This window comes from Musca autumnalis, unplaced genomic scaffold (assembly GCF_047663935.1).
Source record: "Musca autumnalis isolate F117 unplaced genomic scaffold, ASM4766393v1 scaffold_4, whole genome shotgun sequence".
NCBI classification, from domain to species: Eukaryota; Metazoa; Arthropoda; class Insecta; order Diptera; family Muscidae; genus Musca; species Musca autumnalis.
Window position 1 is genome coordinate 159,566,854 of NW_027411977.1, and position 27,153 is coordinate 159,594,006.

A 27,153-nucleotide genomic window follows, 5' to 3' on the forward strand; every position below is an offset into this window, starting at 1 on the left:
GTCACTGAGCGTGAGTGCTTGGCCGTTATCAGTGCTGTGAAGAAGTTCAGACCGTTCATTGAACTTATGCCTTTCACAGTGGTAACGGACCATAGCGCACTTAAATGGCTGATGGGGCAAAAAGACCTCAGTGGTCGGTTGGCAAGATGGAGTTTGAAGCTCCAATCGTTCAACTTCAACATACAGCACCGCAAAGGCTCACAAAATGTTGTTGCTGACACATTGTCACGCATACACATATATGAAGTTAACATGTTCATAGATGAAAACCCTCTTGTCGATCTGGACTCACCGGAATTCAAAAGTGAAGAATATCTGCAGTTGATTAATAGGGTATCAGAAAACCAGGATAGCCTTCCCGACGTCCAAATCTCCGACTCTTTTGTTTACAAAAGGACTGTACCGTCAGATGGCACAAATGTGCATGAAAACTTTCTTTGGAAATTGTGGATCCCTTCAGGATTAACAACATCTCTCATTGAAAACGCACATGCCCCTTCAGTTAAAGCTCATTGCGGGATTGGTAGAACAATAGCATCGTTACGGCAATATTTTTACTGGCCTAAAATGGCTAAACAGGTTTGTGAATACATCAACTCGTGCATTGTTTGTAAGGAGACAAAGGCTCCCAATAAGATTCTTCGACCTAAAATGGGCAAAGAGACCATTACTCATAGGCCATGGCAGAAGATATATATTGATTTTATTGGACCATTCCCGAGGTCAAAGTTTGGTAACACATATGTGTTTATTGTTTTAGATCGCCTAACGAAGTTTGTCTTGTTGAAGCCTCTTGGAAAAGCGAATTCCAGGAATGTTATTCGATTTCTAGAATGTGAAGTTTTTCATAAGTTCGGCGTTCCCCAAATTATCCATTCGGATAACGGGAAACAATTCACGTCTTCGGAGTTCACATCATTCTTAAATAAATACGGTTGTTTGCCTCTTAGGAACGCAGTTTACTCGCCACAGGCGAATGCGTCCGAGAGGGCCAACAGGACAATTATAGCGGCGATCAGGTCTTATGTGTCTGAGGACCAAAGAGATTGGGACAGATCCCTATCTGCCATTGAGTGCTCCTTAAGGTCAACGGTGCATACATCCACAGGTTGTTCACCATATTATTCACTCTTTGGGATGCACATGATCACTCATGGCAGCGCATATGACTTAGCAACCAAAGATGGGTCTGTGGATATTATACCGAAACATAACTTACTTGAATTAGTTCGTAATTTATTTTATTTATTTATTTATTCAATACAAAGAAAGCTACAATGCCAATTATACATGTATTGGAGATAACTAAAAAATATATAGCTATGACTATGGTAAGACATTTTTATCTTAAAAACTATTAAGAGATCAAAGGAAAAAAAAATAATGAAATGGCCCCCCAGCCATATGAGTGTCGTAAGCATATTAAGGAATTCAGTAAAAAAAACTTCACGATTCATTTGAAAAATCGGCGGCAAGATATAACAAGAGATCTCTGGAGGTCGCGTTTAATCCTGGTCAAGAGACATTGAGACGCAACTTTGTGTTGAGTGACGCCTCTAAAAACCTTAACGCCAAATTATGTCGGAAATTCGTGAAATGCAGGGTTGTACAGAAAGTTGGAAACGCTCTTTACGAAATCGAGGACCTGAAGGGGAGGAAGATAGGGATCTACCACGCAAAAGACCTTCAGCATATCCTACCTCGATAGTTGCCCGGCTTTTATCTCCGATCTCCCCAAGCTTCAGAAGGAGGTTGACTTCCCGAGTCAGCAATCCTTCAACAGGTCGTCCGTCAGTTGCTCGGGTTTGTTATGTCACCCGATAAATTTTCTTTGCCATCCAATGAAAGTTTACTGCGTCACCGATAAGGAATCATCTTATCGATCAGCTGACAAAGGATATCAATTTCAGTGAATATCGATATTATCACATGACAGACGAAAATCAGGCTCGCGATCCCTAAAACGCCATATTGATCATTGCAAAACATTCGTGGAAGCGGCAACAAGTTTTAACATAAAACTTGCAATTTAATAAAGTGTGTGTGTGCGCGGTAAAAATTAAAAGTGTGCATTCGTTTTAAGGACATATCTAATGGTTTCCATTGGAAACCACCTAGTATAAAAGTTCCTGTGGAAACACGACAAGGTGAATTTCATACTCAGACCAAAACTCTGAGGCAATTGCATTGAAATAATTTATTGCGTTTTTTCTAGAATTCTCGTCCACGAGGAAGAAATAACGGCCCACGCATATTGTGGCCTAAAGTGCATAGCCACCTTAGCAATAAATTCGTTCGGCACAGAAGCACCACCTCTAACCACCTGCCATTAATAACCACAACACCACACAATTATTTCCCCAATATAAATGCTGCACATTTACATCAGCACGTAATGGAATATTAGGCGCTCATTACATCCACGACCTGGTACAGTTCCATTAGGCCAGCAGCACGTGTTCCGTTGTAGAAGATTACACGTGGTACCCGGTTCATCCTTTGGACTACAGCAATTGAATTCCACAATACCATCCACTGTCATATGCCTGTCGTCGCGGAACTGTTAAGCAAAAAGTGCAGTCTTGCTTTCTGGAAATCGAGGTCCGAACCACGTGATTTTATATAACGGAACACTGTACTTCCACCCTGCCGCGGATTAACAGCTTGAACCTCAACCCATATGCACGAAACCTGCCATAAAACATTTGTAATTTTGGACAAGAAATTTTAAAACAACATTCCAATTAAGATCAAGTTTAGTGCATTTCGGTAGAACAGCCGACGAAGACAAACAAATCTGCCCACGTGTCAACCAACATAGCCACATTGCTACAAGGCCGAAACCCAATATTATATCTTTGATTGTTTTATTTCACGGCTTAGACCAACAACTCATGGAATAGCTCCATTAAACATGGCCAACATTAGCTAAAAATGCAACCATCAATCCAAATATACATTTGATACGGTGTAAACTACATGCAGTTTTACTCCACACCGTCACCAATACATCAACATTTATCACCACACAATAGCCCGACATTCCAGAATCTACATTTCACTCCAGCAATAGAATCAACATTTTATACAGTTTTCGACATTTCCATCAACCATCCAAACCTCCATCACCATCATCAAATTTAAAACAACAACACTCATACCCAAATGTAGCCAGCATCCACCATCACGAAATAGACGACAACACCTTTCATCATCATAATTCTTTCACCAACCATACAGGATGGAATAAGTATACACTATACCCAGTATGTAAGTCCAGAATAGTAGAAAGGTAGAAAAACCGATATAGTACTTGGCTTTAACATCAAACATATTTTTGGAGACTATTTTGAAATCTCGAAAATAGTCTACAGAAATATCTTTCTGTTTACTCACAATTAATTACGATTATTCATTTATAAGTCTATTGACTAATTGTACTAATTATTACCATATTATTCAACCAGCTAATAATTTGTTCTAGATTAAGTCAATTATTAATTTTATTAAATAGGCTTAATTAGAAATTAAGTTTTCCATGATCTAAAATTTACAAATTAACGTATTCACGTACAATATACTTAATGACGTTTTTCATAAATTTCCAATCTGTCCATGTTTAACGTGAACTCAAAAGAAGCATACCTTTAGGCATGATCTTAAAAAAAATAAAAATTAAAAAAAAACATTATTACTTATACATATAATTAACTACATATAAGCTTTTGCCTTGTTGGTAATCCCATTTACAAATATCATAAGAAAATTATATGTCTTTTGACACACCCGTTTACTAATCGAGCTCGAATAGGTTGGGGAATTTAATCGTATTCTATTTACGTGCACAGTGGCACGATTTAAATGGGGTTAACCATTGGTTATACCTTTAATTGTTTTACATTATACTTTTGAATATTGTTTACTCTTAATTACCATTAAGTATTAAGTAGTCAATGATCGTTATTTGCCATAGACTTTATATTTGAAATTAAGTCGACTTTGACTTAATTTTGTTAAATTGTTAGACACCGCAGAATTACAATAAAAAAATGTTTTGAATTACTATCTGAACGAAGAAATTAACATGTGGATATAATTGTTATATAATCGGGTAATGTGAAGGAAGGTTACGGGCAAGAAACTTATTGGGGGTTCTCATAGAACATGGGACCCATAGGGGGTTTAGATAAGGAACCCAGTGGGTGGGCAAGGGTACCTAACTGCCACCTGAGGTACCCACATCAGTGTACATTGGAATTCACCGACGTTTAATAGCTTTTTGAGGATTGTATAGATGTTGATACTACTTTCTTTGTGCATGAACGAGTGAGGCCGACAGAGCAAAGTCGGAGCACATAAACGATATGATGATGAGTACCACTCCACCTGTGTACATTAAGCTGCCACATCACACAAGTACTCGCTCGACATGTAACAATAGATGGCGCCCAACGTAGATCCAGTGTTTTGGGGTCCCAGGATCTCTAAACCTAAACATTTTAGAACTTATAGATTTTGATTTTCTTTGAGTCCTGAGATGTTAGTAGATTCTAATGCTCAATTGCGTAATAGTCAATTAAATAAAACCATTTCTAGATCATCACCATATAGAGACATATTTCGTTGTCTTGGATTATTGTCTTATGACAATATTCAATTTAGTAACGAAGTACAGGTAGAAGTTCATTTTGTTATTTAGATATTGCTAGTATATTGTCATTCGCGTACGATAAGTTTTTGATCAGCGTGTAATTTGCGATACTATCAGTTATCTATAATAGTGTCACCATATAACATTTTTTGTAAGTAATAATTATGATCGGTAGAACTTCCGATAAAATACACTGTTTTTTTATTGATTGACCGAATCCTTACCTTTCACATTTACCTTCAAATTCATGCACATAGAAGAAATTTTGACATCGTTGCAGAATTAAACATTGATGTTATTTGAATACTGATAACTATTTATATAAGAGTTTTATTTTTTTTTTAAAAAAAATCTTGGTATCATTTGTTTTATTGGTTTTTGAGATATGTTATTTTCATTCCGTACGGCGGTGGAACAACAACACTTTTGAGAACTTTTCTTTGATGCAACTACATAATTCCTTCGGGATCATACAACATATTTAAAAAAAATACGATTCGGATTTCTCTATATTCAAAATTATAAAATTCGTAGACGATTAAACTGAACTTATAATGAAAGCTTCTAGCATACCTAGGCCTCATGGTATGGCTACCCGGACCAGTAGCAGGGCAACCGAGGATGCAGAGGGCGGGCAGAATGAAATATCTGAAGACAGTGCGGTAGCGACAGCTGCAACTTCACAGGCTGCAATTAGTGAAGAACCCTCAGGAGATGACAGTGCGGTAGCAACAGCTGCAACTTCACAGGCTGCAATTAGTGAAGAACCCTCAGGAGATGACAGTACGATTACGCGGCCCTTTGACTATTCATCAAGATAGCGGCGAAGATAACGCGAGAATGAGTAGTACCGGTATTAACGAAGAACGCGAGTCAGCGCTAGTGGATACGCAGATTTCTTTCCTACAAATAATGAGAAATAAGATGCAGACAACAGTTGCTGAAGCTGTAAGAAACGCACTTTCTCAGGCATCTATACATCCTAATAATCCTACCTCACAATCACAGAATATCAATTGGCCTCGTGACTTACCCCCGATAGTAACAGCTCCTGATCGATATAATGTACCTCCTCGAAATAACGTACCAGAAGAACCTAATATACCCAGATACTTCTTCTTCTACTACTTCTTTTTCGTGTAGAAAGGCTGAAGAGAAGCCATGGGTGTTCCGATCAGACCTTAGTAGATGGATTTCACCATTTACTGGAAGGTCGTGCCAACCAATGGTATTGGTCGCAGATTAGGTTGTAATCAAATATGAATTTCACCAATTTAAAGCTCTGCATGACCCGCGAATTTCAAAGGTACAATACGAATTTAGATGTACTGCGACAAATGATGGACCGAAAACACGGTCGGGAGGAAACTGCAACCCAATGCATCGATGCAATCACCAATTTAAGAACTCAATTACGAGAGCCCTTGCAAGACTTTGAGGTAATTGACATAATTAAGGCAGGTTTAAAATCGAAAGTGGCACACCTGATTTTTAGTGCCGACTGTTTTTCTGTAGAGGGGCTTAGAAACGAATGCAAAAAAGCAGAGGACTTTTTAAACCGCGAATTCTCTCAGAGGGCCAGAGTCACTGCATCCAATCGTATGGTCAATGAAATCGTCGAACCTGATTTTAATGACTTCACAGAGGGGATGGTTTGGTTTGGTTTTAGGACGCGCAGCTACCGTTGTTGGCAGCTACTTCACTCGGAGACCTTGAGGTCCATTGTGATCATCCTTAAAGAAACTGTGTGTTGTAGTTGGACTATATGTAATGATGATAGATGCTGGATTATTGCGTATTTGTTGTGAAGTTGAGTGTGTAGGTGATGCTGTGATGATGGATGTGAGTTTATAGGTTGTTGCTGAGGTTGTGATGGTGGATGTAAGTTTAGATGGGTTGGATGTGATGATGATGGATGCTGATTTATAAGGTGGGTGTTGAAACTGGTGACTGGTTTATTCTGAAGTAATGTGAGGTGGTTGGGCTATTGTCGCTTTGTTGATGTAAAGTGGCTTGGTGTGATGGGTGTGGTGAGTAATGGATATGGTTGCGCGACTGCTGTGATTGTGGCAAAGTTGTTGATGTAGTGAATGTGATGTGGGTGTATTGCCGCTGAGGGTGTTGTTCAGTGTTGAGCCGATTTCTATCCCCCTGTGTGAAGGAGAGAGAAAAAACAATGATTAATTAGTTTTGTTTGCCAGCCATGTGATATTTCTGGCAAATTGGTACAAGTAGATGGGGTCTATGTCGGAGAAGAAAGTCAGAGTATTTATCTCATATCTACCGAAGAATCGATGTCTCCTCGTGAGTAACGAGGGGCATCTACATAGTAGATGTTCGACCGTCTCTGTTTCTTCCGGATCTTGACATAGCCTACAGTAGTCTACACCACTGTTGTCCCATCTAGAAGTTAGGGACCTGACCATGTTGTGACCGGTAATGAGACCTAATGTGGTGTTTATCCCTAACTTATTTAGTGAGAAAAGAGAGTTGGTTCTATTTTGAGAATAGCTGGGCCAGATTGCCTTGGATACTTTACAGCCAGTTTCCATTTGCCATCTTTGCCCCGCCTTCTCAAGGAAGTAACCGCGAAGTTTCCGGATGTAGTAGCACTTTGGTGGTCTGATAGATGACTCAACTGGTAAGTCAGTCGACTGAGAGCCACCCCGTGCTAGTTCATCCGCCTCTTCGTTTCCCTTTATATCACTGTGTCCTGGAACCCAGCAAAGATCAACGAAGTCGCGTACTTCAAGCAGAGCGTTTTTGCAATCGAGGATAGCTTTTGAGTTTATGGTCCATGACTTGAGAGCCTTAAGGGCCGCTTGACTATCGACAAAAATAGTCACCGGTCCTTTAAGGACACTCCCAAGTTCTTTGATCATCTCCGCTGCTTTCCTAATTGCAAAAATCTCTGCCTGAAAGACGCTGCAGTTATCGTTGAGTTTGAAGGATTGCTTAATATGTGGGTTTTCGCAGAAGACCCCGGCACCTGTGCCAGCCTCCATCTTTGAACCGTCTGTATAGATGGCCAGACCGCTAAGAGGAGGGCTACCACTAGACCAGGCATCTCTGCTTGGGATTGTGACGTTAATTTGGTTGAAGTTGAGCACAGTGGGTATATAATCACTGATGTGATCGGGTCCACTGGACTCAACTAAATCGGTGAAGGGGAAAAGGACCTTTGCATGTCCAAATCGTGAACACTGCCACATACCTGCCTCTCTAAGCCTGAAAGCCGTTCTCGCCGCCTGAAAGTTGATAGTGATGTCCAGAGGTTGGAGATCCAGTATCACATTCAGGGCGGCTTGAGGTGTGCTTCTAATGGCACCAGAGATTAGCAGAGATGCAGCTCTTTGAACACTAGATAATTTGGACAGAAGTGCACTGTTCCCGAGTGCATGCCACCAGACAAGCCCACCATAGGTAAGAATTGGGAGAACCACGGTATCATACAACCAGTGTATGATCATTGGTTTGAGACCCCAACTTTTACTAATGGAGTTCTTACAGGAATAGAGTGCCATAAAACCTCTCTTAACCCTCTCCTCAGTATTCCTTTTCCAATTTAAGCGTTGGTCCAGGATAACACCGAGGTATTTGGCTTCTGATGAGAGTTTTAGGGCAACACCATCTAGCTCTGGTAGCGGGAAATCGGGAATTTTGCGCTTCTTCGTGTAGAGTACGAGCTCGGTCTTCGTTGGATTCACACCAAGTCCATTGGTGCGAGCCCAGCTAGACAGCTGCACTAAAGCACGCCGCATAAGGTCTGATATGGTCGACAAGAATTTGCCGCTTATAAGGATAACAACATCGTCAGCATAGGCTACCACCTTCGTCCTTAGTTGGTTGAAATTCACAAGAATTTCGTTTATTACAAGGAGCCAGAGGAGGGGTGATAAGACTCCTCCTTGAGGCGTACCCCTGCAAACCTTTTTCCTTACGGAACTCTCTCCTAGATGGGAGTTGATGATTCTGCTCTTCAGCATTTCATCAACCCACCTAACAAGGATAGAGGAAACTCCTGCGTTAGTGAGCGAATTATGAATGGATTCCAGCTTCACATTGTTGAAGGCTCCCTCAATATCGAGGAAGGCTGCAAGTCTGAAGCACGAACCCTCCATATCCCTCTCAATATATCCAACCACCTCGTGTAAGGCGGTGTCCACCGACTTGCCTTTAATATAGGCGTGCTGCGAGTTGCTTATAGTATTGGAATCTAGATGAGACCGTATGTCGTGGTCGAGTAGTCTCTCTAGAGTTTTAAGGAGGAAGGAAGGAAGACTAATAGGTCTATAGTCTTTAGGTAGTGTGTGACTAGGCTTCCCAGCTTTGGGAATGTAAGTCACCTGTTCAAAGAGAACATACATCTTTACGTTAGCTTTACTTTTTATTTAATGTAGTTCTAGAGTGTCAGCGAAAAACTGACCTAGTATATTTTCATTGTTTACATTATGCAGGCTAATAACCCAAATAAAGAAACAACTCGATTGGTTTCACATTGCATGGGTTATTGGCTGAAGTAAATTTATTTCCTATTTATTAATGCTTAGTTTACACTTTTACCATAAGAATTAAGTTGATCAAAATGTATAAATACTAATTGGCAATAAAGAATCTGGGTAGTTTACAAGAAATTGTAAAGCTATCTAGGTTTACACAATTCAAGTGTTGTGTATATCCGCCTTTTATTTACATTTTTAATCATTTTTGGTGACCCCGACGTGATCTCACTTATAAATTTCTTACTTCCCCCCACCAGTGGTAAGGAAGTTGAAACACTTATTTGTGAGAGTAAGGAATTTAGTCCTTACAGCAAGCAGAAGCGTGCCTTATATCAGAAGGTCGCACAAATTCAAAAGAAGACCTCCAACAAAGACATCGAAGTCAAGTAACCAGAGTCGTCTGGTATTCAAGCAAACAGAGAGAATTTAACCAAGTGAGCCGAATCATCGGAATTCTAGTAACTACGAGGAGCTAGAAACCGTCACGATGGATCTGTCAGCAATGATCTCGGAGCAGCAAGCAGCAATCGCCGAATTGAGGAAGGCGATTTCGAATGTAAAGAAGGCTCCAATAGAGAGAAGAACTGTGGAGTTCTACACGAAGAAATTGGGGGAGTTGGAAGCACTCTGGGTGGTGATAGACCGGAATGAGAACAAGATACGAGCGGATCCGGCAGCAGAGTCACAACTCCATGTCTCGAATGACGTGCACAAGGTCATTGGAGAAGAATATAGAGCTGCAGTTGACGCCATACAGGAGGAGATACACAAAGGTAAAGAAGCAGGACCTCAAAAACCACTCCCTGCAGTAAGGGAAATGGAGAAGCAGAAACAACCCAGCGGATCTAGTATGACCAGCAACATGACTGCATTAGTAAGACGTCAGAGGGCTCTAATGCAGTCAATCCAAACGTTAATAAGGGGCAGCTCAGGTCAAGCTGCGCCCTGTCAAACGATGGCTTCAATCGAGCGATTGTGGGCAAATGTGGAAGACATCCACTTCAAGATGTACGAGAGTTTTGACGACCCAACAGTGGTTGGGTACGATGCATCAGCATACGTTCTCTTGGAAGAAGAGACGTTAAAATTTAAGGAGAAGATATCGACGCTATCACAGGTCGATCATCCATCATCTCAGCAGAGATCAGGCGACAACTTGGCAAATCAAGTTAACCTGCCAAAGATTACAATCCCTCAGTTCAATGGGGATTACTCGAAGTGGCAGACATTTTCGGACATTTTTGGGAAAATGATCAACGAACAAGCATTGCCGCTGGTACAAAAGATGTGGTACCTCAAGGCGAATGTGACTGGAGAAGCCGAAAAGCTCATAAGGCACCTCGAGTTGACGGAGGCGAATTACCACATAGCCTGGACGACTCTACAGGAACGATACAATAACAAGAGAGCTCAAGTTTCAACTATACTTGAGAGAATTTTAAGCTTGCCTAACATGTCAGGCGATTGCAGATCAGTGAAAGACTTTCATGACAGTCTTCATGAGTCACTGTTAGCTCTGGAGGGCCTTGGAATAAAGTCAAAAGAATGGGATCCACTCTTAATCCACATCCTGACAAAGAGGATGGACAAGACGACTCATGTGTTGTATGAGCAGTCGATTGTCAATTCCAAGGAGCTTCAAACAATGGATCATTTCATGAAATGCCTGAAGGGTCGCTTCGAATCATTAGAAGCAGTCAACGGGGTTCAAAAGAGTAAGCCAACAGCTACGTCTGCTTCAACAACAACCCGAAAATGTTACATGTGCAAAGGTGACCACCCACTTTACAATTGCAAACAGTTCTTGGCAAAGACCGCGCCCGAAAGACAGAAATGGGTTGCTAGGAACAAGATGTGCCTGAATTGCTTTAAGGAGGACCATCAGGCAAAGACGTGTACAAGTGGGACATGCAGGAAGTGTCAACAGAAGCACAATACACTTCTGCATTTCTCCACGAAGACACAAGCAGAAGAGAAGGCAGCAGTAACGTCAACTCAGCAATCACCTACAGTAGCATCGGCAAATAGAGCTCAGTCATACGTACTCCTAGCAACCGCACGAGTCGCCATTAAGGCCAATAATGGAAGGAGCTATGAATTTAAGGCGATGTTGGATTCCGGCTCACAGATTAATTTGGTGTCAGAACGGCTAGTACGGAGATTGGGTATTGAACCCATTCAAGCAACTCTCGCTATCGAAGGAGTTGGCGGAAGGTCAAGAACAGCAAACCACAGAGTCAATGTGGAGATTCAGTCACTAACAAGCAAATTCCGAGCGCGCCTAGAAGCTTTTGTATTACCAAACATAGTTCCACCGCAACCAAGCACTGACATCGACGTCACGTCATGGCCTATCCCAGAGAACATACAGCTAGCTGATCCACACTTTTTCCAAACGGGCAGAATCGACGTACTGCTTGGAGCAGAGTTCTATTTCAATTTGATTTTGTCACAAGAAATTCGGATGTCCAAGGAACTTCCGAAATTGAAGAACTCGAAGCTAGGATGGATTGCTAGTGGAAAGGTACATGCTGAAGCAGGAACGGTTACGTGTGCTGTTTTTGGAGAAGAGGAACGTGGTCTGGAAGAGTTGTTAAAACAGTTTTGGGAACAAGATGATGTTGGTGAGGACCAGAAGTTGACACTAGCAGACGAAAGGTGTGAAAATCACTTTAACCAAAACACTACAGTCAATGAGAGTGGTCGATTTGTGGTGCGACTACCATTTTCAGACGATACAGAAAAGATATCAGAGTCGCTGAATATTGCAGCTTCCAGATTCTTCGCTCTGGAGCGTCGGTTAGCAAAAGATGCAAATCTTCGCGAGCAGTATGCGAAGTTTATGAAGGAGTACGAAGAGTTGGGCCACATGACGAAAATACAACCAAGAGAGGTGCGCGGCAGTCATTACTACATTCCGCATCATTGTGTCCTGCGTCCAGATAGCAGTACGACAAAGCTCAGGGTAGTGTTCGATGCGTCCTGCAAGTCATCGTCTGGATGGTCGCTCAATGATATTTTACATTCAGGTCCCAAGGTGCAAGGAGACCTGTTTGGGATGCTGTTGCGATTTAGATTACCGCGATTTGTGTTCACGACGGATATCGAGAAGATGTACAGACAAGTGCTAGTGGGCACGAGGGATCGCAGATATCAGCTGGTCGTATGGAGGAGTTCCCCAGACAAGGAGCTCGAGCACTACATGTTAAATACATTAACATATGGTACGACTTGCGCCCCGTATCTTGCTACGAGATGTTTGAAAAAACTAGCAGATACAAATTTGCATAGATATCCATTGGGTGCTCCAGCACTTCAGCGAAATTTCTATGTTGACGATGGCATGTGCGGATCCGACAGCTTAACGACCGCAATGGAGATGCAGAGTGAGCTGAATAGGTTGTTGTCAGAGGCAGGATTCAAATTGCGAAAGTGGTGTGCCAACCACTTAAAACTATTACATGGAGTCCCACCAGAGGATAGAGAAGTAGACCTCGACTTCGATAATTCATCAACCAAGGTGCTGGGGTTGACATGGATTCCCCAAGCGGACCGATTTTGCCTGAAGAGTAATATGAGCGATTGCAGTGTCGTAACTAAGCGCAAAGTAACATCTGATTTGGCGAGATTGTTCGACCCATTGGGAATTGCAGGTCCTGTTGTGTCCGCAGCAAAGATCTTTATTCAGCAGTTATGGAAGAATAAAATTGGCTGGGATGAGGAACTTCCAGCAGAATTGACATCCTATTGGTTATCGTTTCGAGAGAGTTTGAAGATGCTAAATGATTTCAAGTTACCCAGACATATGTTTAATGGAGAGAAACCAACGAGGGTTGAGATCCATACATTTGTGGATGCTTCAGAAAAGGCGTATGGAGCAGTGATGTATCTGCGGGCTAAGTTGGCAGACGGAAGGCATATAGTTAGGCTCCTTTGTTCAAAATCAAAAGTTACACCTATAAAAGAAATCACATTGCCACGGTTGGAGCTTTGCGCCGCTGAGTTGGGAGCAAAACTTACCTCAAAGGTCAAAACAGAGTTGGGTTACGAAGATTTGAAGACGATTTATTGCTCAGATTCGGAAATTACGTTGTACTGGATTAACTCGGAACCATCATCGCTGAAGACGTTTGTTGCCAACAAGGTGAAACAGATCCAAGACAGGTCGCTTGGAACTCAATGGCGACATGTGGGTACGAAAGACAATCCTGCAGATTTTATTTCCAGAGGTATGAAGCCGGATCGCCTGTCAGGATGTATGATGTGGTTTTATGGACCCACATTTCTACACGGAAGCGAATCTCTCTGGCCGGAACCCTTTTCAAAGAATGGAGAAAATCAGACCGATTTTGAGTTCAAGGTGAAGTCTACAGTGTCAGCAGTGGCCTCACAGAGCGGGTTGCAGGATATTTTTTATGGAATAAATCACAGGAATTCATTTAGCCGATTACAGCGAATTGTCGGTTATGTCTTGCGATTTGCCGAAAGGGTAAAAGGACGCAAGGATGGGTGCTCGACAGAAGTGCTAACCCCCATGGAATTAAGTCGATCGATGCAGCTAATTGTCAAGACTATTCAGGTGTCGGATTTCGCGAAGGAAATACAGCTGTTGAGAAAGCATGGAGCATTGGACAAATCAAGTTCCATACACAGCTTAACTCCGTTTTTGGATGACAAGGGAATACTGAGAGTCGGTGGCAGGTTGGAAGAGGCAACCTTAGCATACGACACAAAACACCCGATGTTGTTACCATACAACGATCCGATTGTGAAACTCGTCCTGGACATGATTCATCGGGAGAATGATCACTGTGGCTCCCAATTACTACTTGCAACATCAAGACAAAGGTTCTGGATTATAAAAGGGAAGGCTATGGCACGGAACATTGTGCAGAATTGCGTGAAGTGCACCCGAGCAAAACCAAAGTTATACAGTCAAATCATGGGGAATCTCCCACCTAGCAGAGTCACGCCAGCAAGGCCGTTTATTGTATCAGGCGTTGACTATTGTGGGCCTTTGTGGGTCCACTACAAACTACGAGGAAAGAGACCATATAAGGTTTACATTGCTGTATTTGTCTGCTTCGCAACGAAGGCTGTGCACTTGGAAATAGTGACCGATCTGACTACGGAGGCATTCATTGGTGCGTTGAAGAGATTTGTCGCTCGTCGTGGCAAATGTCAAACGTTGTATTCAGACAATGCGACGAACTTTGTAGGGGCCAAGAATCAGCTCGACGAATTGAATCAGGCGGTATTCGGAGAGGAAGGCAAGAAGAAAATAGCCGACACATGCGCAAGGGAAGGGATAGATTTCCAATTTATTCCCCCAAGAGCTCCACATTTTGGTGGTCTATGGGAAGCTGCGGTGAAGTCAGCAAAGCAGTTGTTAATTCGCACCACAACTAGCGCGTCATTGACTCACGAAGAATTGGAGACGGTCGTCGTCGAAATAGAGGCAATACTGAACTCTAGACCGCTGACACCTATTTCGAACGACCCGAATGATCTAACAGCGTTAACGCCTGGACACTTTCTTGTGGGGGAACCTTTAACGGCTCAGGTTGATCCGTCAGCCAGCCACTCATCTACTTCATTGAAAAGCAGATGGAAGATAGTATCCCAAATAAAGCATGAGTTCTGGAGACGTTGGTCTACGGAGTATCTAACTACTCTGCAAGAAAGACGGAAATGGAGCACACCATCTCCAAACATTGAGCCTGGGCAATTGGTCATCATTAAGGAAGACAACATACCTGTAATGCAGTGGCCGCTAGGCAGAATAACCAGAACATACAAGGGAAATGATGGAGCCGTTCGAGTAGCTGATATAAAAACGCAGAGCGGAGAAGTTAAGCGGGCTATAAACAGGTTAGCTCCCTTGATGGAAGATGAAAATGTGCCTGTGCCAACGTTAAAGAACGTAAGTAGTGGTGAAGGACCATCGTCAAAGCGGTTTAAGCCGTCCAGCAGCATGTTGCTATCAACAATATTTATGGCTCTGTTATTCCTGCCATTATGCTTATGCCAGTCGTTCAGCGTGCGTAAGTTTGAGAATAAGCCTGGAATTTACTTCGAAGGCATTGGAGTTACTAAGGTTGTAACAGCAGAGTGGAAACTGATGACTTACTATGACCTTTCCACGTTTTGGGCGGACATGGATGACTTTTCGTCTGGGATAAGAACCCTTCACGAGTTGTGCAGACTTTCAGGTGAAAATCGAAGCTGCGAGATTGTTTCAGAGGCTCTGGTTCAAGACCAGAAACAGCTAGAAACTGGTACTTTGCACATCTTTCCCAGACGCACCAGGCGAGGGGCGCTGAACATAGTTGGAAACCTTGCGAACTCCTTATTTGGTGTTTTGGATTCTGAATATGCGGAGCAGATGGCTGTGACAATTGAGAAGGCAAATGAAGACAAGCAACATATACTTGAGCTGCTAAGGAACCAGACATCTATTATTGATTCAACAATTAATATCATCCGAAGGGATGAAGGGGCGAGTCAAAGGACTTTTAGCGATATCCAAGCTGTAATGAATCATCTAGCTAATAAGGTGAAAAAGGAGGAAGATGTTGCGAAGGCAACACAATCAATTATTTTCCTTATATCGCAGCTCACGCTACTGTCATCTAAGTTGAAACATGTAGAAGACAACATTATTGACGTGTTAACAGATGCTCATCACAATCGTATAAGCCCATTGCTACTGACCCCACATCAGCTGTTGAGCGAGCTCCAAACCATCAAGGCTCATATTCCACCATCTCGTGCTCTACCTATTCAAGAAGAGAACTTGACAGAGTTCTTCAAATTAATGACGAGTAAGGGAAGTGTTATGAGAAATAGCATCATATTTGAGATTCGCCTTCCATTAGTGGATCTCCAACAGTATGATCTGTTCAACATGGTTCCCATCCCGATGATACGGTCCGGTCAGTTCATCTCAATCTCAATAAAGTCAGCCGTATTGGCAGTCAACGCTCATCGGGACGAGTTCATATCTCTCACAGCAGATGAAATGCACAGTTGCATCCATACTACGAACGACGTTTTTATCTGCAACAAACAAGCAAAATTCAACAAGGGCGATCGGTCGCATTTGTGCGAAGTAAACTTTTTCCTGAATAAATCATCAGAAGCTTGCGACTTGCAGTCAACCGTTTCTCATCAACCTTGGACCCAAATGGCTCGGAAGAATCGATGGATGTTTACTCTAGCCAACATGACAGAATTGACGTTTGTTTGTGGTACAAAAATGACGCATTTAGAGGCACAAGGGGCTGGAACATTAGAGGTTGGGCCCGATTGCACCCTAAAAGACAACACCGTTACGATATACGGTCATTATGAAAACAAAAAAATTGTACATACATCATATTTGAGACTCAAGGCATTGGACACAATAGCTTCACCCAGTCAGCTTATTTTGTTGAACACAACATGGAATAACACCTTTGAAACTCATACTGCTGAGCTCATTACATTACACCAACAGCTGAAAGCCATTGATATCGGACGCCTGCCCCAATTAATGAAATCGTCTTCCATTCATCATCACACTGTCAGCTACTTGGCGCTTTTCATTGGAATTGTAGTAGTCATATACGTCACGAACACACTTCGCCAACACAAAATTTCCGCCAACAGCAGCATTAACCCAATACCAACCCCGAGGCAGTCAACATCGTCATCATATGTCATCGACCAGATAGCCTCTTGAACGTCCCCGTTCAACGTGGGGGGAGAATGTTCAAAGAGAACATACATCTTTACGTTAGCTTTACTTTTTATTTAATGTAGTTCTAGAGTGTCAGCGAAAAACTGACCTAGTATATTTTCATTGTTTACATTATGCAGGCTAATAACCCAAATAAAGAAACAACTCGATTGGTTTCACATTGCATGGGTTATTGGCTGAAGTAAATTTATTTCCTATTTATTAATGCTTAGTTTACACTTTTACCATAAGAATTAAGTTGATCAAAATGTATAAATACTAATTGGCAATAAAGAATCTGGGTAGTTTACAAGAAATTGTAAAGCTATCTAGGTTTACACAATTCAAGTGTTGTGTATATCCGCCTTTTATTTACATTTTTAATCATCACCGTTACCTCCTTCCATGAGTTAGGTATGTACGACAGACGCAGGCAGGCCCTGTAAATTTCCTTTATGGTTGCCAGTACCGAGTCAGCTGCATTCTGCAACATAGCCGGGATAATGCCATCCGGTCCAGGAGACTTATAGGGTTGGAAGCTGTCTATCGCCCATTTTATTCTTGGGATGCTAGTTAAGCTGTCAATCAGTTGCTCGTCCTGTGTCGTGCAGCCCTGATTTTGACTCGTTTGTAGCGAGTCACTCTCTAGGTCTGTACAGCCTGGAAAGTGCACTTCAGACAGCAGATTTAGAGTCTCTAGACCAGAGTTAGTCCACGTGCCGTTTTCTCGTTTGATGCTACCCATGGGTTTGGGATCCTTGGATAGAATCTTACGAAACCTGGCAGCTTCGTTTACTCCTTCTATAGACTCAGCGAAGCAAGCCCAAGATCTCTGTTTAGCCTTTTTAATTTCACTCTTGTGCTTATTGAAATTAACCCTGTAGGTATCCCAATCTGTACTGAGAGAAGATTTGCTGGCTTTGTTGTATGATTTCCTGGCCTGGTATGAAGACTGGCCAGGTCTTTATTCCACCATACCGGCTGAGATTTCTTCCCAGGGTAGGTTATTGGGCAGGAATCCTCGTAACACCTCAGGAGGGACTTACTTAGATCATTTACAGCAACCTCGACTTCCTTTGATGTAGACAGTCTTTGGGAATTGCCTAACACCGAAGTCGTTTGTAAGCTGTACTTGTTCCAGTCTGTCCTCCTGGGATTCCTGTATGGTTTTTGTTTCTCCGAACTTATGGGGACTTTGAAGAGTATCATCTTGTGATCTGAAAAAGAGCACTTTTCGGATACCTTCCAGTCCATAACTTCGGAGTCTTCCAAATTGGTTAGGGTGATGTCAATTACTTCGCCTCTAACTCTATTTTGGAAAGTGGGTGTGGTGCCCCTATTGCAAATTCTTAAATTATGTTGCAAAATAAATTTAAAAATTGACTCACCTCTAGTGTTGGTATCGCTGCTTCCCCAATGGAAGTGATGAGCATTTGCATCGCATCCAAGAATGATGTGGCCTGTGCTCCCCATTTCGTCCATTAGATTATTTACGATACCGCCGGGTGGGTCGGGGGCTTCATAGGGCATGTAGACAGAGGCCATTATAAAGGGTTTTCCATGCCCTCTGTCCATCCTTATAGTGGTGATATCTCCTCTGCTGAAATTAGAGAGAAGCATTAGTTTTAGGTTCTTTTTTGCGACTACACATGTTCTCACCTTGTCTCCGTTCGAGGCAGTGAGGACAGTGTAGTTGTTATTACTCAGTCCAGCAACCTTATTACTGTATAAATAAGGCTCCTGCACTAGAGCAATATCAATCTTGGAAGTCGAGAGAGTAAGTAGGAGTTCGGTAGCAGCAGCTTTACAGTGATGCAGATTAATCTGCACCACACTGAGCTGCTGTCGCCTACCTCCTACTGTTACTTTGTTGGGATTTTGAAGCATAACCTTCCCAATCCAAAGTTAAGCAACCCCTCTCGACTACGTAAATAGGCTTCCCCGCTAACATCCGTTGCAAAGCGAATGACAAGACCGCCGTTCTTCGAATAGGAGCTGAGAATTCTCCAGTTCTCCATCTGAAGACCGACGTTCTGCCTCTCGACTAACTTCAGTATTTTGTCCAGCTCCATAGATGGAGGGGGGACCCATACTGAAGTCACCATCCCACACGGGATCTCATCAATGCTGACAGCAGCCAAATCACTCCCCTCCCAAAGAGGATCAAGGTTGTTAACCGTAGATCTAAGGAAATCCGCAGATTCCTTATTCTCGCAGTTAACAACCATGACCCCCTTATAGGGGGCAGACTGACCGAGTCTCACTTTACTGCGATCCACCTCGTCTGAGATGAGGACGTCTCTAAGATGACCCTCGATTTGCAACCAATGACTTGTGCTGATCCTCCCATTGGGGTCAGCCTTGTCAATGATGGCCACTCTCAGGTCATCCGGAACTGTCCGTCGCAACGCACTGTCACCCTGCTTGGATGTGCAAGGTTTCTCTTGAGACCCGCTGGCTGGTTCACAAGGTTTTTGTGAAGGGACAACGATTGTGGAAGTATTACTCTTCCCTGTGTTGTCCTTCACACTCTCCTTGATCACCTTCGGCTCGCAAGGTTTTTGCTTGGTGGCGGTAGCTGCGGAGTGTGTAGCCCCACAGTTACTGGCACCTGCACTGACCTTGATTACCGGTGTAGCAGAGGTCTGCGAGATGATCGGTCGTGACAGGGATGACTTCTTCGCAGCCGGTGGTTGCTCCTCAGAGGACCTCATCATCTTCACCACTACGGGTTCGGTGGAGTTTGTCCTTGAGGTACCACTGGTCTTTGAAGAAGTGTTCCCTGGCACTGACTTCTCATCCCGTTTTTCGAGCTTCCCCCTGCCCATCAGCCGACCCACCTCCATCACCTTGTTTATGGGCTTAGAAGAAGGGGCAGCAGAGGGGTTTGGGGAGGCAGCGGTTTTTTTGGGCCTGGTTTTTGACCTTGTTGGCTTCTTCACAGTCTGTATGGACTGTGATTTTGCCAGGTCCCCGACGTGTATAGTAGTAGGAGGGTGGTCTGTCGTCACATCCGTACGGGTTACGGCAGAATACCCTCCCTCACTCGACGTGGGAATTTTATTGATTAGGAAATCCTTAATCGTTAGGTGAGGATATTTCCTTTCAAATCTCCTCACAAACTTTAGGTTCTTCCTAATCAATTTAAATTCCCTTTCGGTGATGGTCTTGGGGTCCTTATCGACAAATCGCCCACAATACGAGATTGCAAAGCGATAGTCTTTCCTATCCATAGCCTCTTTGCTTGCACGTTTTGAGGTTGTGGGTTTTTGCGACTCATCCATGACTTCCATGGTTGCGTCGCACTCTCCGACAACTTCATCAACCGCAGTTTGCCTAAGAAGCTGTGAGGGTTTTTCTCATGAACAAACTGGAGGAACGATTTTGTCGGACAGAGGTGACGACTCAGCTTGACCTGTGGAGGGAATAATGGTGGTTTCCATCATTTCTTCCTCGTTGGTTAAAGTTGAGTCATTTGCCTCGTCGACCTGTTCGTCATCCAAATTTGTTGATGTGAGAAAGTTCTCATCTATTTTGGATAGGAGGACCCTGCTCTGTCTGTTTAGACTGTCGTTAATTATGTCTAACGTAGGGCTGTCGTTGGTGTTGGGGGATCTCTGATGGGTAGGAGATCGCTACCTGGATAACCTTTGGTCAGCCGCACTCTCTCGCGCTCAAAAAAGTCAAGTAAAACGGAGCTCTATTAGTCCGTTTAAGATGCCATGTCGAGTACCGAGAGATTGCGACCTAAGCCCCTGTATCGCGTCAAGATTGTTACCCCTGACAGGGGTATAGATGCGTTGAGACTTGCGTCAAAACCATCTGCTCCTCCCAAAAATGACACGTCACTTTGCTGGAACTGCGGACAAAACGGTCACGTTTTTAAAAAATGTCTCAGTTCACAGCGGTCTCTATTTTGTTTTCGTTGTGGTTCTCCGGGAGTAACTGCTCCCCAATGCACACATTGTATACAAAATAATCGATCAACCAACAAGTTCAAGGGAGAATCCCGCTCAACGCAAACCGTAGATTGACTGAATTTTGAAAATAAATCTACTACTACTGCTACTGCACCGGATCTTCCCCTATTAAAACCAAACCAGACTTGACTCTACCATTTCATGTGCGTATGGCAAATTATATTAAGGCCCGAGAAAGAATCTTTAATTCTGAAATTGTTGCTAAATCTACAACTTTTGTTTCCAAAAGAATGAAAGCTCGAGAGAGATACAGAATTAGACGTGCGAAGAGATTGTCATTGGCATCCACCACTTTTAACGATTTAAAGTCCAAAGATCCTCGACCGTTTCGCGAGGTTGTTCTCAATGGTATTTCTGTTCTGGCTCTCTTCGACAGTGGAGCCACTTTCACCTGTCTCGGTAAAGACTGTTTTGTATTGGTTGAAAAATTGAATTTAGAGGTTATACCTGTGTACAAGTGTAGCGTTGGTACCGCGAATGGGCAGCGAGTATCGTGTCTAGGTAAAGTCAAAGTAGAGCTCTCGTACGATGGCCAGACGAAAACCATGGAGATATGTATATCTGATCCCAGGTTTAGAGAATTCCATGTACTGTGGTGTAGACTTCTGGAAAGAATTTAGAGTAGCTCCTAACTTAATAAGCAGTTTAGAGATCAGTTCCCAGGTTCAAGATTCCGACATGCACATCTTGTCACCAGACCAGTCAGCGTTGCTTGAAGAAGCAAAGCAAAGCTTTAAAGACTTTGATAAGTATGGTCTTGGAAAGACAGGTGTAGAGGAATACATCATCGACACCGGTGATGCAGTTCCAATTAAACAGCGGCACTATCCAGTGTCACCGGCTGTCGAATATTTGATCTACCAGAAACTTGATCGCATGCTAAGTCTAGGAGTTATAGAACCCAGTACATCGCCATGGAATTCGCCAGTCACGCTCGTACGTAGGGGCGAGAAAAATAGGCTTTGCTTAGACGCGAGAAAGCTGAATGATGTTACCATCAAGGACGAGAAAAATAGGCTTTGCTTAGACGCGAGAAAGCTGAATGATGTTATCATCAAGGACGCTTACCCGCTACCCTTCATCGATGCTCTGTTAGGCCGATTACAGGACACGTACTTTATTTCAAGCATTGATTTAAAGGACGCTTTCTGGCAGGTTCCTCTGGCAGTAGATGGTCGACCGAAGACCGCGTTCACAGTGCCGGGGAGACCGCATTATCAATTTACCGTCATGCCGTTTGGGTTGTGCAACGCAGCCCAACGGTTATGTCGGTTAATGGATAAGGTGATTTCACCGGACCTGAAGAACAAAGTCTTCGTGTACCTCGACGAACTCCTTGTGGTTTCTCCAGACTTTGAGACACACATCATTCTGCTTCGCAAGGTAGGAATCACTGCTCCTATAACTTCTACGTTGAAAAAGGGCAAAGCATTTTCATTTGGCGATGAAGTTATCGAGGCTTTCAATAAATTGAAAATTGCTCTTACGACCAGTCCGGTGTTATATCACCCAGTTTTCGATAAGAGATTTTATGTTCAATGTGATGCCTCCAACTTAGGTATTGGTGCAGTCTTGTACCAACTCGACGCTGAGGGGTTGGAGCGTCCCATCGCCTTTCACTCCGCTCAGTTGACTCGAGCTGAAAGGAACTATAGCGTCACTGAGCGTGAGTGCTTGGCCGTTATCAGTGCTGTGAAGAAGTTCAGACCGTTCATTGAACTTATGCCTTTCACAGTGGTAACGGACCATAGCGCACTTAAATGGCTGATGGGGCAAAAAGACCTCAGTGGTCGGTTGGCAAGATGGAGCTTGAAGCTCCAATCGTTCAACTTCAACATACAGCACCGCAAAGGCTCACAAAATGTTGTTGCTGACACATTGTCACGCATACACATAGATGAAGTTAACATGTTCATAGATGAAAACCCTCTTGTCGATCTGGACTCACCGGAATTCAAAAGTGAAGAATATCTGCAGTTGATTAATAGGGTATCAGAAAACCAGGATAGCCTTCCCGACGTCAAAATCTCCGACTCTTTTGTTTACAAAACGACTGTACCGTCAGATGGCACAAATGTGCATGAAAACTTTCTTTGGAAATTGTGGATCCCTTCAGGATTAACAACATCTCTCATTGAAAACGCACATGCCCCTTCAGTTAAAGCTCATTGCAGGATTGGTAGAACAATAGCATCGTTACGGCAATATTTATACTGGCCTAAAATGGCTAAACAGGTTTGTGAATACATCAACTCTTGCATTGTTTGTAAGGAGACAAAGGCTCCCAATAAGATTCTTCGACCTAAAATGGGCAAAGAGACCATTACTCATAGGCCATGGCAGAAGATATATATTGATTTTATTGGACCATTCCCGAGGTCAAAGTTTGTGTTTATTGTTTTAGATCGCCTAACGAAGTTTGTCTTGTTGAAGCCTCTTGGAAAAGCGAATTCCAGGAATGTTATTCGATTTCTAGAATGTGAAGTTTTTCATAAGTTCGGCGTTCCCCAAATTATCCATTCGGATAACGGGAAACAATTCACGTCTTCGGAGTTCACATCATTCTTAAATAAATACGGTTGTTTGCCTCTTAGGAACGCAGTTTACTCGCCACAGGCGAATGCGTCCGAGAGGGCCAACAGGACAATTATAGCGGCGATCAGGTCTTATGTGTCTGAGGACCAAAGAGATTGGGACAGATCCCTATCTGCCATTGAGTGCTCCTTAAGGTCAACGGTGCATACATCCACAGGTTGTTCACCATATTATTCACTCTTTGGGATGCACATGATCACTCATGGCAGCGCATATGACTTAGCAAACAAAGATGGGTCTGTGTATATTATACCGAAACATAACTTACTTGAATTAGTTCGTAATTCAGTAAAAAAAAAACTTCACGATTCGTATGAAAAATCGGCGGCAAGATATAACAAGAGATCTCGGGAGGTCGTGTTTAATCCTGGTCAAGAGATTTTGAGACGCAACTTTGTGTTGAGTGACGCCTCTAAAAACCTTAACGCCAAATTATGTCGGAAATTCGTGAAATGCAGGGTTGTACAGAAAGTTGGAAACGCTCTTTACGAAATCGAGGACCTGAAGGGGAGGAAGATAGGGATCTACCACGCAAAAGACCTTCAGCATATCCTACCTCGATAGTTGCCCTGCTTTTATTTTCGATCTAAGGGTCGCAGTTCTTCCCCACCCCAAGCTTCAGAAGGAGGTTGACTTCCCGAGTCAGCAATCCTTCAACAGGTCGTCCGTCAGCTGCTCGGGTTTGTTATGTCACCCGATAAATTTTCTTTGCCATCCAATGAAAGTTTACTGCGTCACCGATAAGGAATCATCTTATCGATCAGCTGACAAAGGGTATCAATTTCAGTGAATATCGATATTATCTCATGACAGACGAAAATCAGGCTCGCGATCCCTAAAACGCCATATTGATCATTGCAAAAAATTCGTGGAAGCGGCAACAAGTTTTAACATAAAACTTGCAATTTAATAAAGTGTGTGTGTGCGCGGTAAAAATTAAAAGTGTGCATTCGTTTTAAGGACATACTAATGGTTTCCATTGGAAACCACCTAGTATAAAAGTTCCTGTGGAAACACGACAAGGTGAATTTCATACTCAGACCAAAACTCTGAGGCAATTGCATAAATTTATTGCGTTTTTTCTAGAATTCTCGTCCACGAGGAAGAAATAACGGCCCACGCATGTTGTGGCCTAAAGTGCATAGCCTCCTTAGCAATAAATTCGTTCGGCACAGAAGCACCACCTCTAACCACCTGCCATTAATAACCACAACACCACACAATTATTTCCCCAATATAAATGCTGCACATTTACATCAGCACGTAATGGAATATTAGGCGCTCATTACATCCACGACCTGGTACAGTTCCATTAGGCCAGCAGCACGTGTTCCGTTGTAGAAGATTACACGTAGTACCCGGTTCATCCTTTGGACTACAGCAATTGAATTCCACAATACCATCCACTGTCATATGCCTGTCGTCGCGGAACTGTTAAGCAAAAAGTGCAGTCTTGCTTTCTGGAAATCGAGGTCCGAACCACGTGATTTTATATAACGGAACACTGTACTTCCACCCTGCCGCAGATTAACAGCTTGAACCTCAACCCATATGCACGAAACCTGCCATAAAACATTTGTAATTTTGGACAAGAAATTTTAAAACAACATTCCAATTAAGATCAAGTTTAGTGCATTTTGGTAGACAGGCGACGACGTCAAGCAAATCTGCCCACGTGTCAACCAACATAGCCACATTGCTACAAGGCCGAAACCCAATATTATATCTTTGATTGTTTTATTTCATGGCTTAGACCAACAACTCATGGAATAGCTCCATTAAACATGGCCAACATTAGCTAAAAATGCAACCATCAATCCAAATATACATTTGATACGGTGTAAACTACATGCAGTTTTACTCCACACCGTCACCAATACATCAACATTTATCACCACACAATAGCCCGACATCTACAGAATCTACATTTCACTCCAGCAATAGAATCAACATTTTATACAGTTTTCGACATTTCCATCAACCATCCAAACCTCCATCACCATCATCAAATTTAAAACAACAACACTCATACCCAAATGTAGCCAGCATCATCATAATTCTTTCACCAACCATACAGGATGAGAATAGTAGAAAGGTAGAAAAACCGATATAGTACTTGGCTTTAACATCAAACATATTTTTGGAGACTATGTTGAAATCTCGAAAATAGTCTACAGAAATATCTTTCTGTTTACTCACAATTAATTACGATTATTCATTTATAAGTCTATTGACTAATTGTACTAATTATTACCATATTATTCAACCAGCTAATAATTTGTTCTAGATTAAGTCAATTATTAATTTTATTAAATAGGCTTAATTAGAAATTAAGTTTTCCATGATCTAAAATTTACAAATTTACGTATTCACGTACAATATACTTAATGAGGTTTTTATAAATATCCAATCTGTCCATGTTTAACGTGAACTCAAAAGAAGCATACCTTTAGGCATGCTTTAAAAAAAAAACATTATTACTTATACATATAATTAACTACATATAAGCTTTTGCCTTGTTGGTAATCCCATTTACAAATATAATAAGAAAATTATATGTCTTTTGACACACCCGTTTACTAATCGAGCTCGAATAGGTTGGGGAATTTAATCGTTTTCTATTTACGTGCACAGTGGCACGATTTAAATGGGGTTAACCATTGGTTATACCTTTAATTGTTTTACATTATACTTTTGAATATTGTTTACTCTTAATTACCATTAAGTAGTCAATGATCGTTATTTGCCATAGACTTTATATTTGAAATTAAGTCGACTTTGACTTAATTTTGTTAAATTGTTAGACACCGCAGAATTACAATAAAAAAATGTTTTGAATTACTATCTGAACGAAGAAATTAACATGTGGATATAATTGTTATATAATCGGGTAATGTGAAGGAAGGTTACGGGCAAGAAACTTATTGGGGGTTCTCATAGAACATGGGACCCATATGGGGTTTAGATAAGGAACCCAGTGGGTGGGCAAGGGTACCTAACTGCCACCTGAGGTACCCACAACAGTGTACATTGGAATTCACCGACGTTTTATAGCTTTTTGAGGATTGTATAGATGTTGATACTACTTTCTTTGTGCATGAACGAGTGAGGTCGACGGAGCAAAGTCGGAGCACATAAACGATATGATGATGAGTACCACTCCACCTGTGTACATTAAGCTGCCACATCACACAAGTACTCGCTCGACATGTAACAAACTCAAGGCCTGCGTACATAAGCTGCTCTGCCTGATTGCCTTGCTTTCCTGCTTCAATTTTGACATAATAAAAATAAAAGAATAAAGAAGGCCGAGGAAATTTCGAACTGGGTTGCACTTTTCTTTTTTATTCTTTTATCAGAAGTAAGCAAGGTAAGCAGGCAAGGCAGCTTATGTACGCAGGCCTTCAGATCGAAATTTGCTCGGCCTCCTTTATTCTTTTATTTTTATTATGTCAAAAATGAAGCAGGAAAGCAAGGCAACCAGGCAAAGCGGCTTATGTACCCACCCCTTTAGAGCTTCACTTTTTATATGTTAAAAGTGCCATATAGTGTAAAAACATTTCTTTAGCTAGGCTCCAGAATATTCTTGTTGGAAAAGTGTTCCAAAAATAGCAAAAGTTCTTCCCAAACTTATGACAGTGAAAAATGTTATTCACTTATTTTCTACTTTACAAGTTTGACTAATCTGACATCGTGATTGCTGGC

At 42.3% G+C, this 27,153-nt stretch overlaps 1 protein-coding gene and 2 long non-coding RNA genes across 3 annotated transcripts; all 3 read left to right on the top strand.

Moving 5' to 3' along the window:
* Positions 1 to 1,977: 1,977 nt before the first annotated feature.
* On the top strand, positions 1,978 to 4,079 carry LOC141404218 (uncharacterized). Its single transcript, XR_012412975.1, has 2 exons — positions 1,978 to 2,147; positions 2,216 to 4,079. It is a non-coding gene; the product is annotated as an uncharacterized lncRNA (long non-coding RNA).
* A 5,561-nt stretch (positions 4,080 to 9,640) lies between these two features.
* On the top strand, positions 9,641 to 17,958 carry LOC141403138 (uncharacterized). Its single transcript, XM_073985303.1, has 2 exons — positions 9,641 to 16,063; positions 17,758 to 17,958. The coding sequence occupies exons 1-2, from the start codon at positions 9,641 to 9,643 to the stop codon at positions 17,956 to 17,958; spliced, it is 6,624 nt and encodes a 2,207-aa protein (XP_073841404.1).
* Positions 17,959 to 23,273: 5,315 nt separating this feature from the next.
* Positions 23,274 to 26,306, top strand: LOC141401407 (uncharacterized). The gene is made up of 2 exons (XR_012412349.1): positions 23,274 to 24,471; positions 24,535 to 26,306. It is a non-coding gene; the product is annotated as an uncharacterized lncRNA (long non-coding RNA).
* The last annotated feature ends 847 nt before the right edge of the window (positions 26,307 to 27,153 follow it).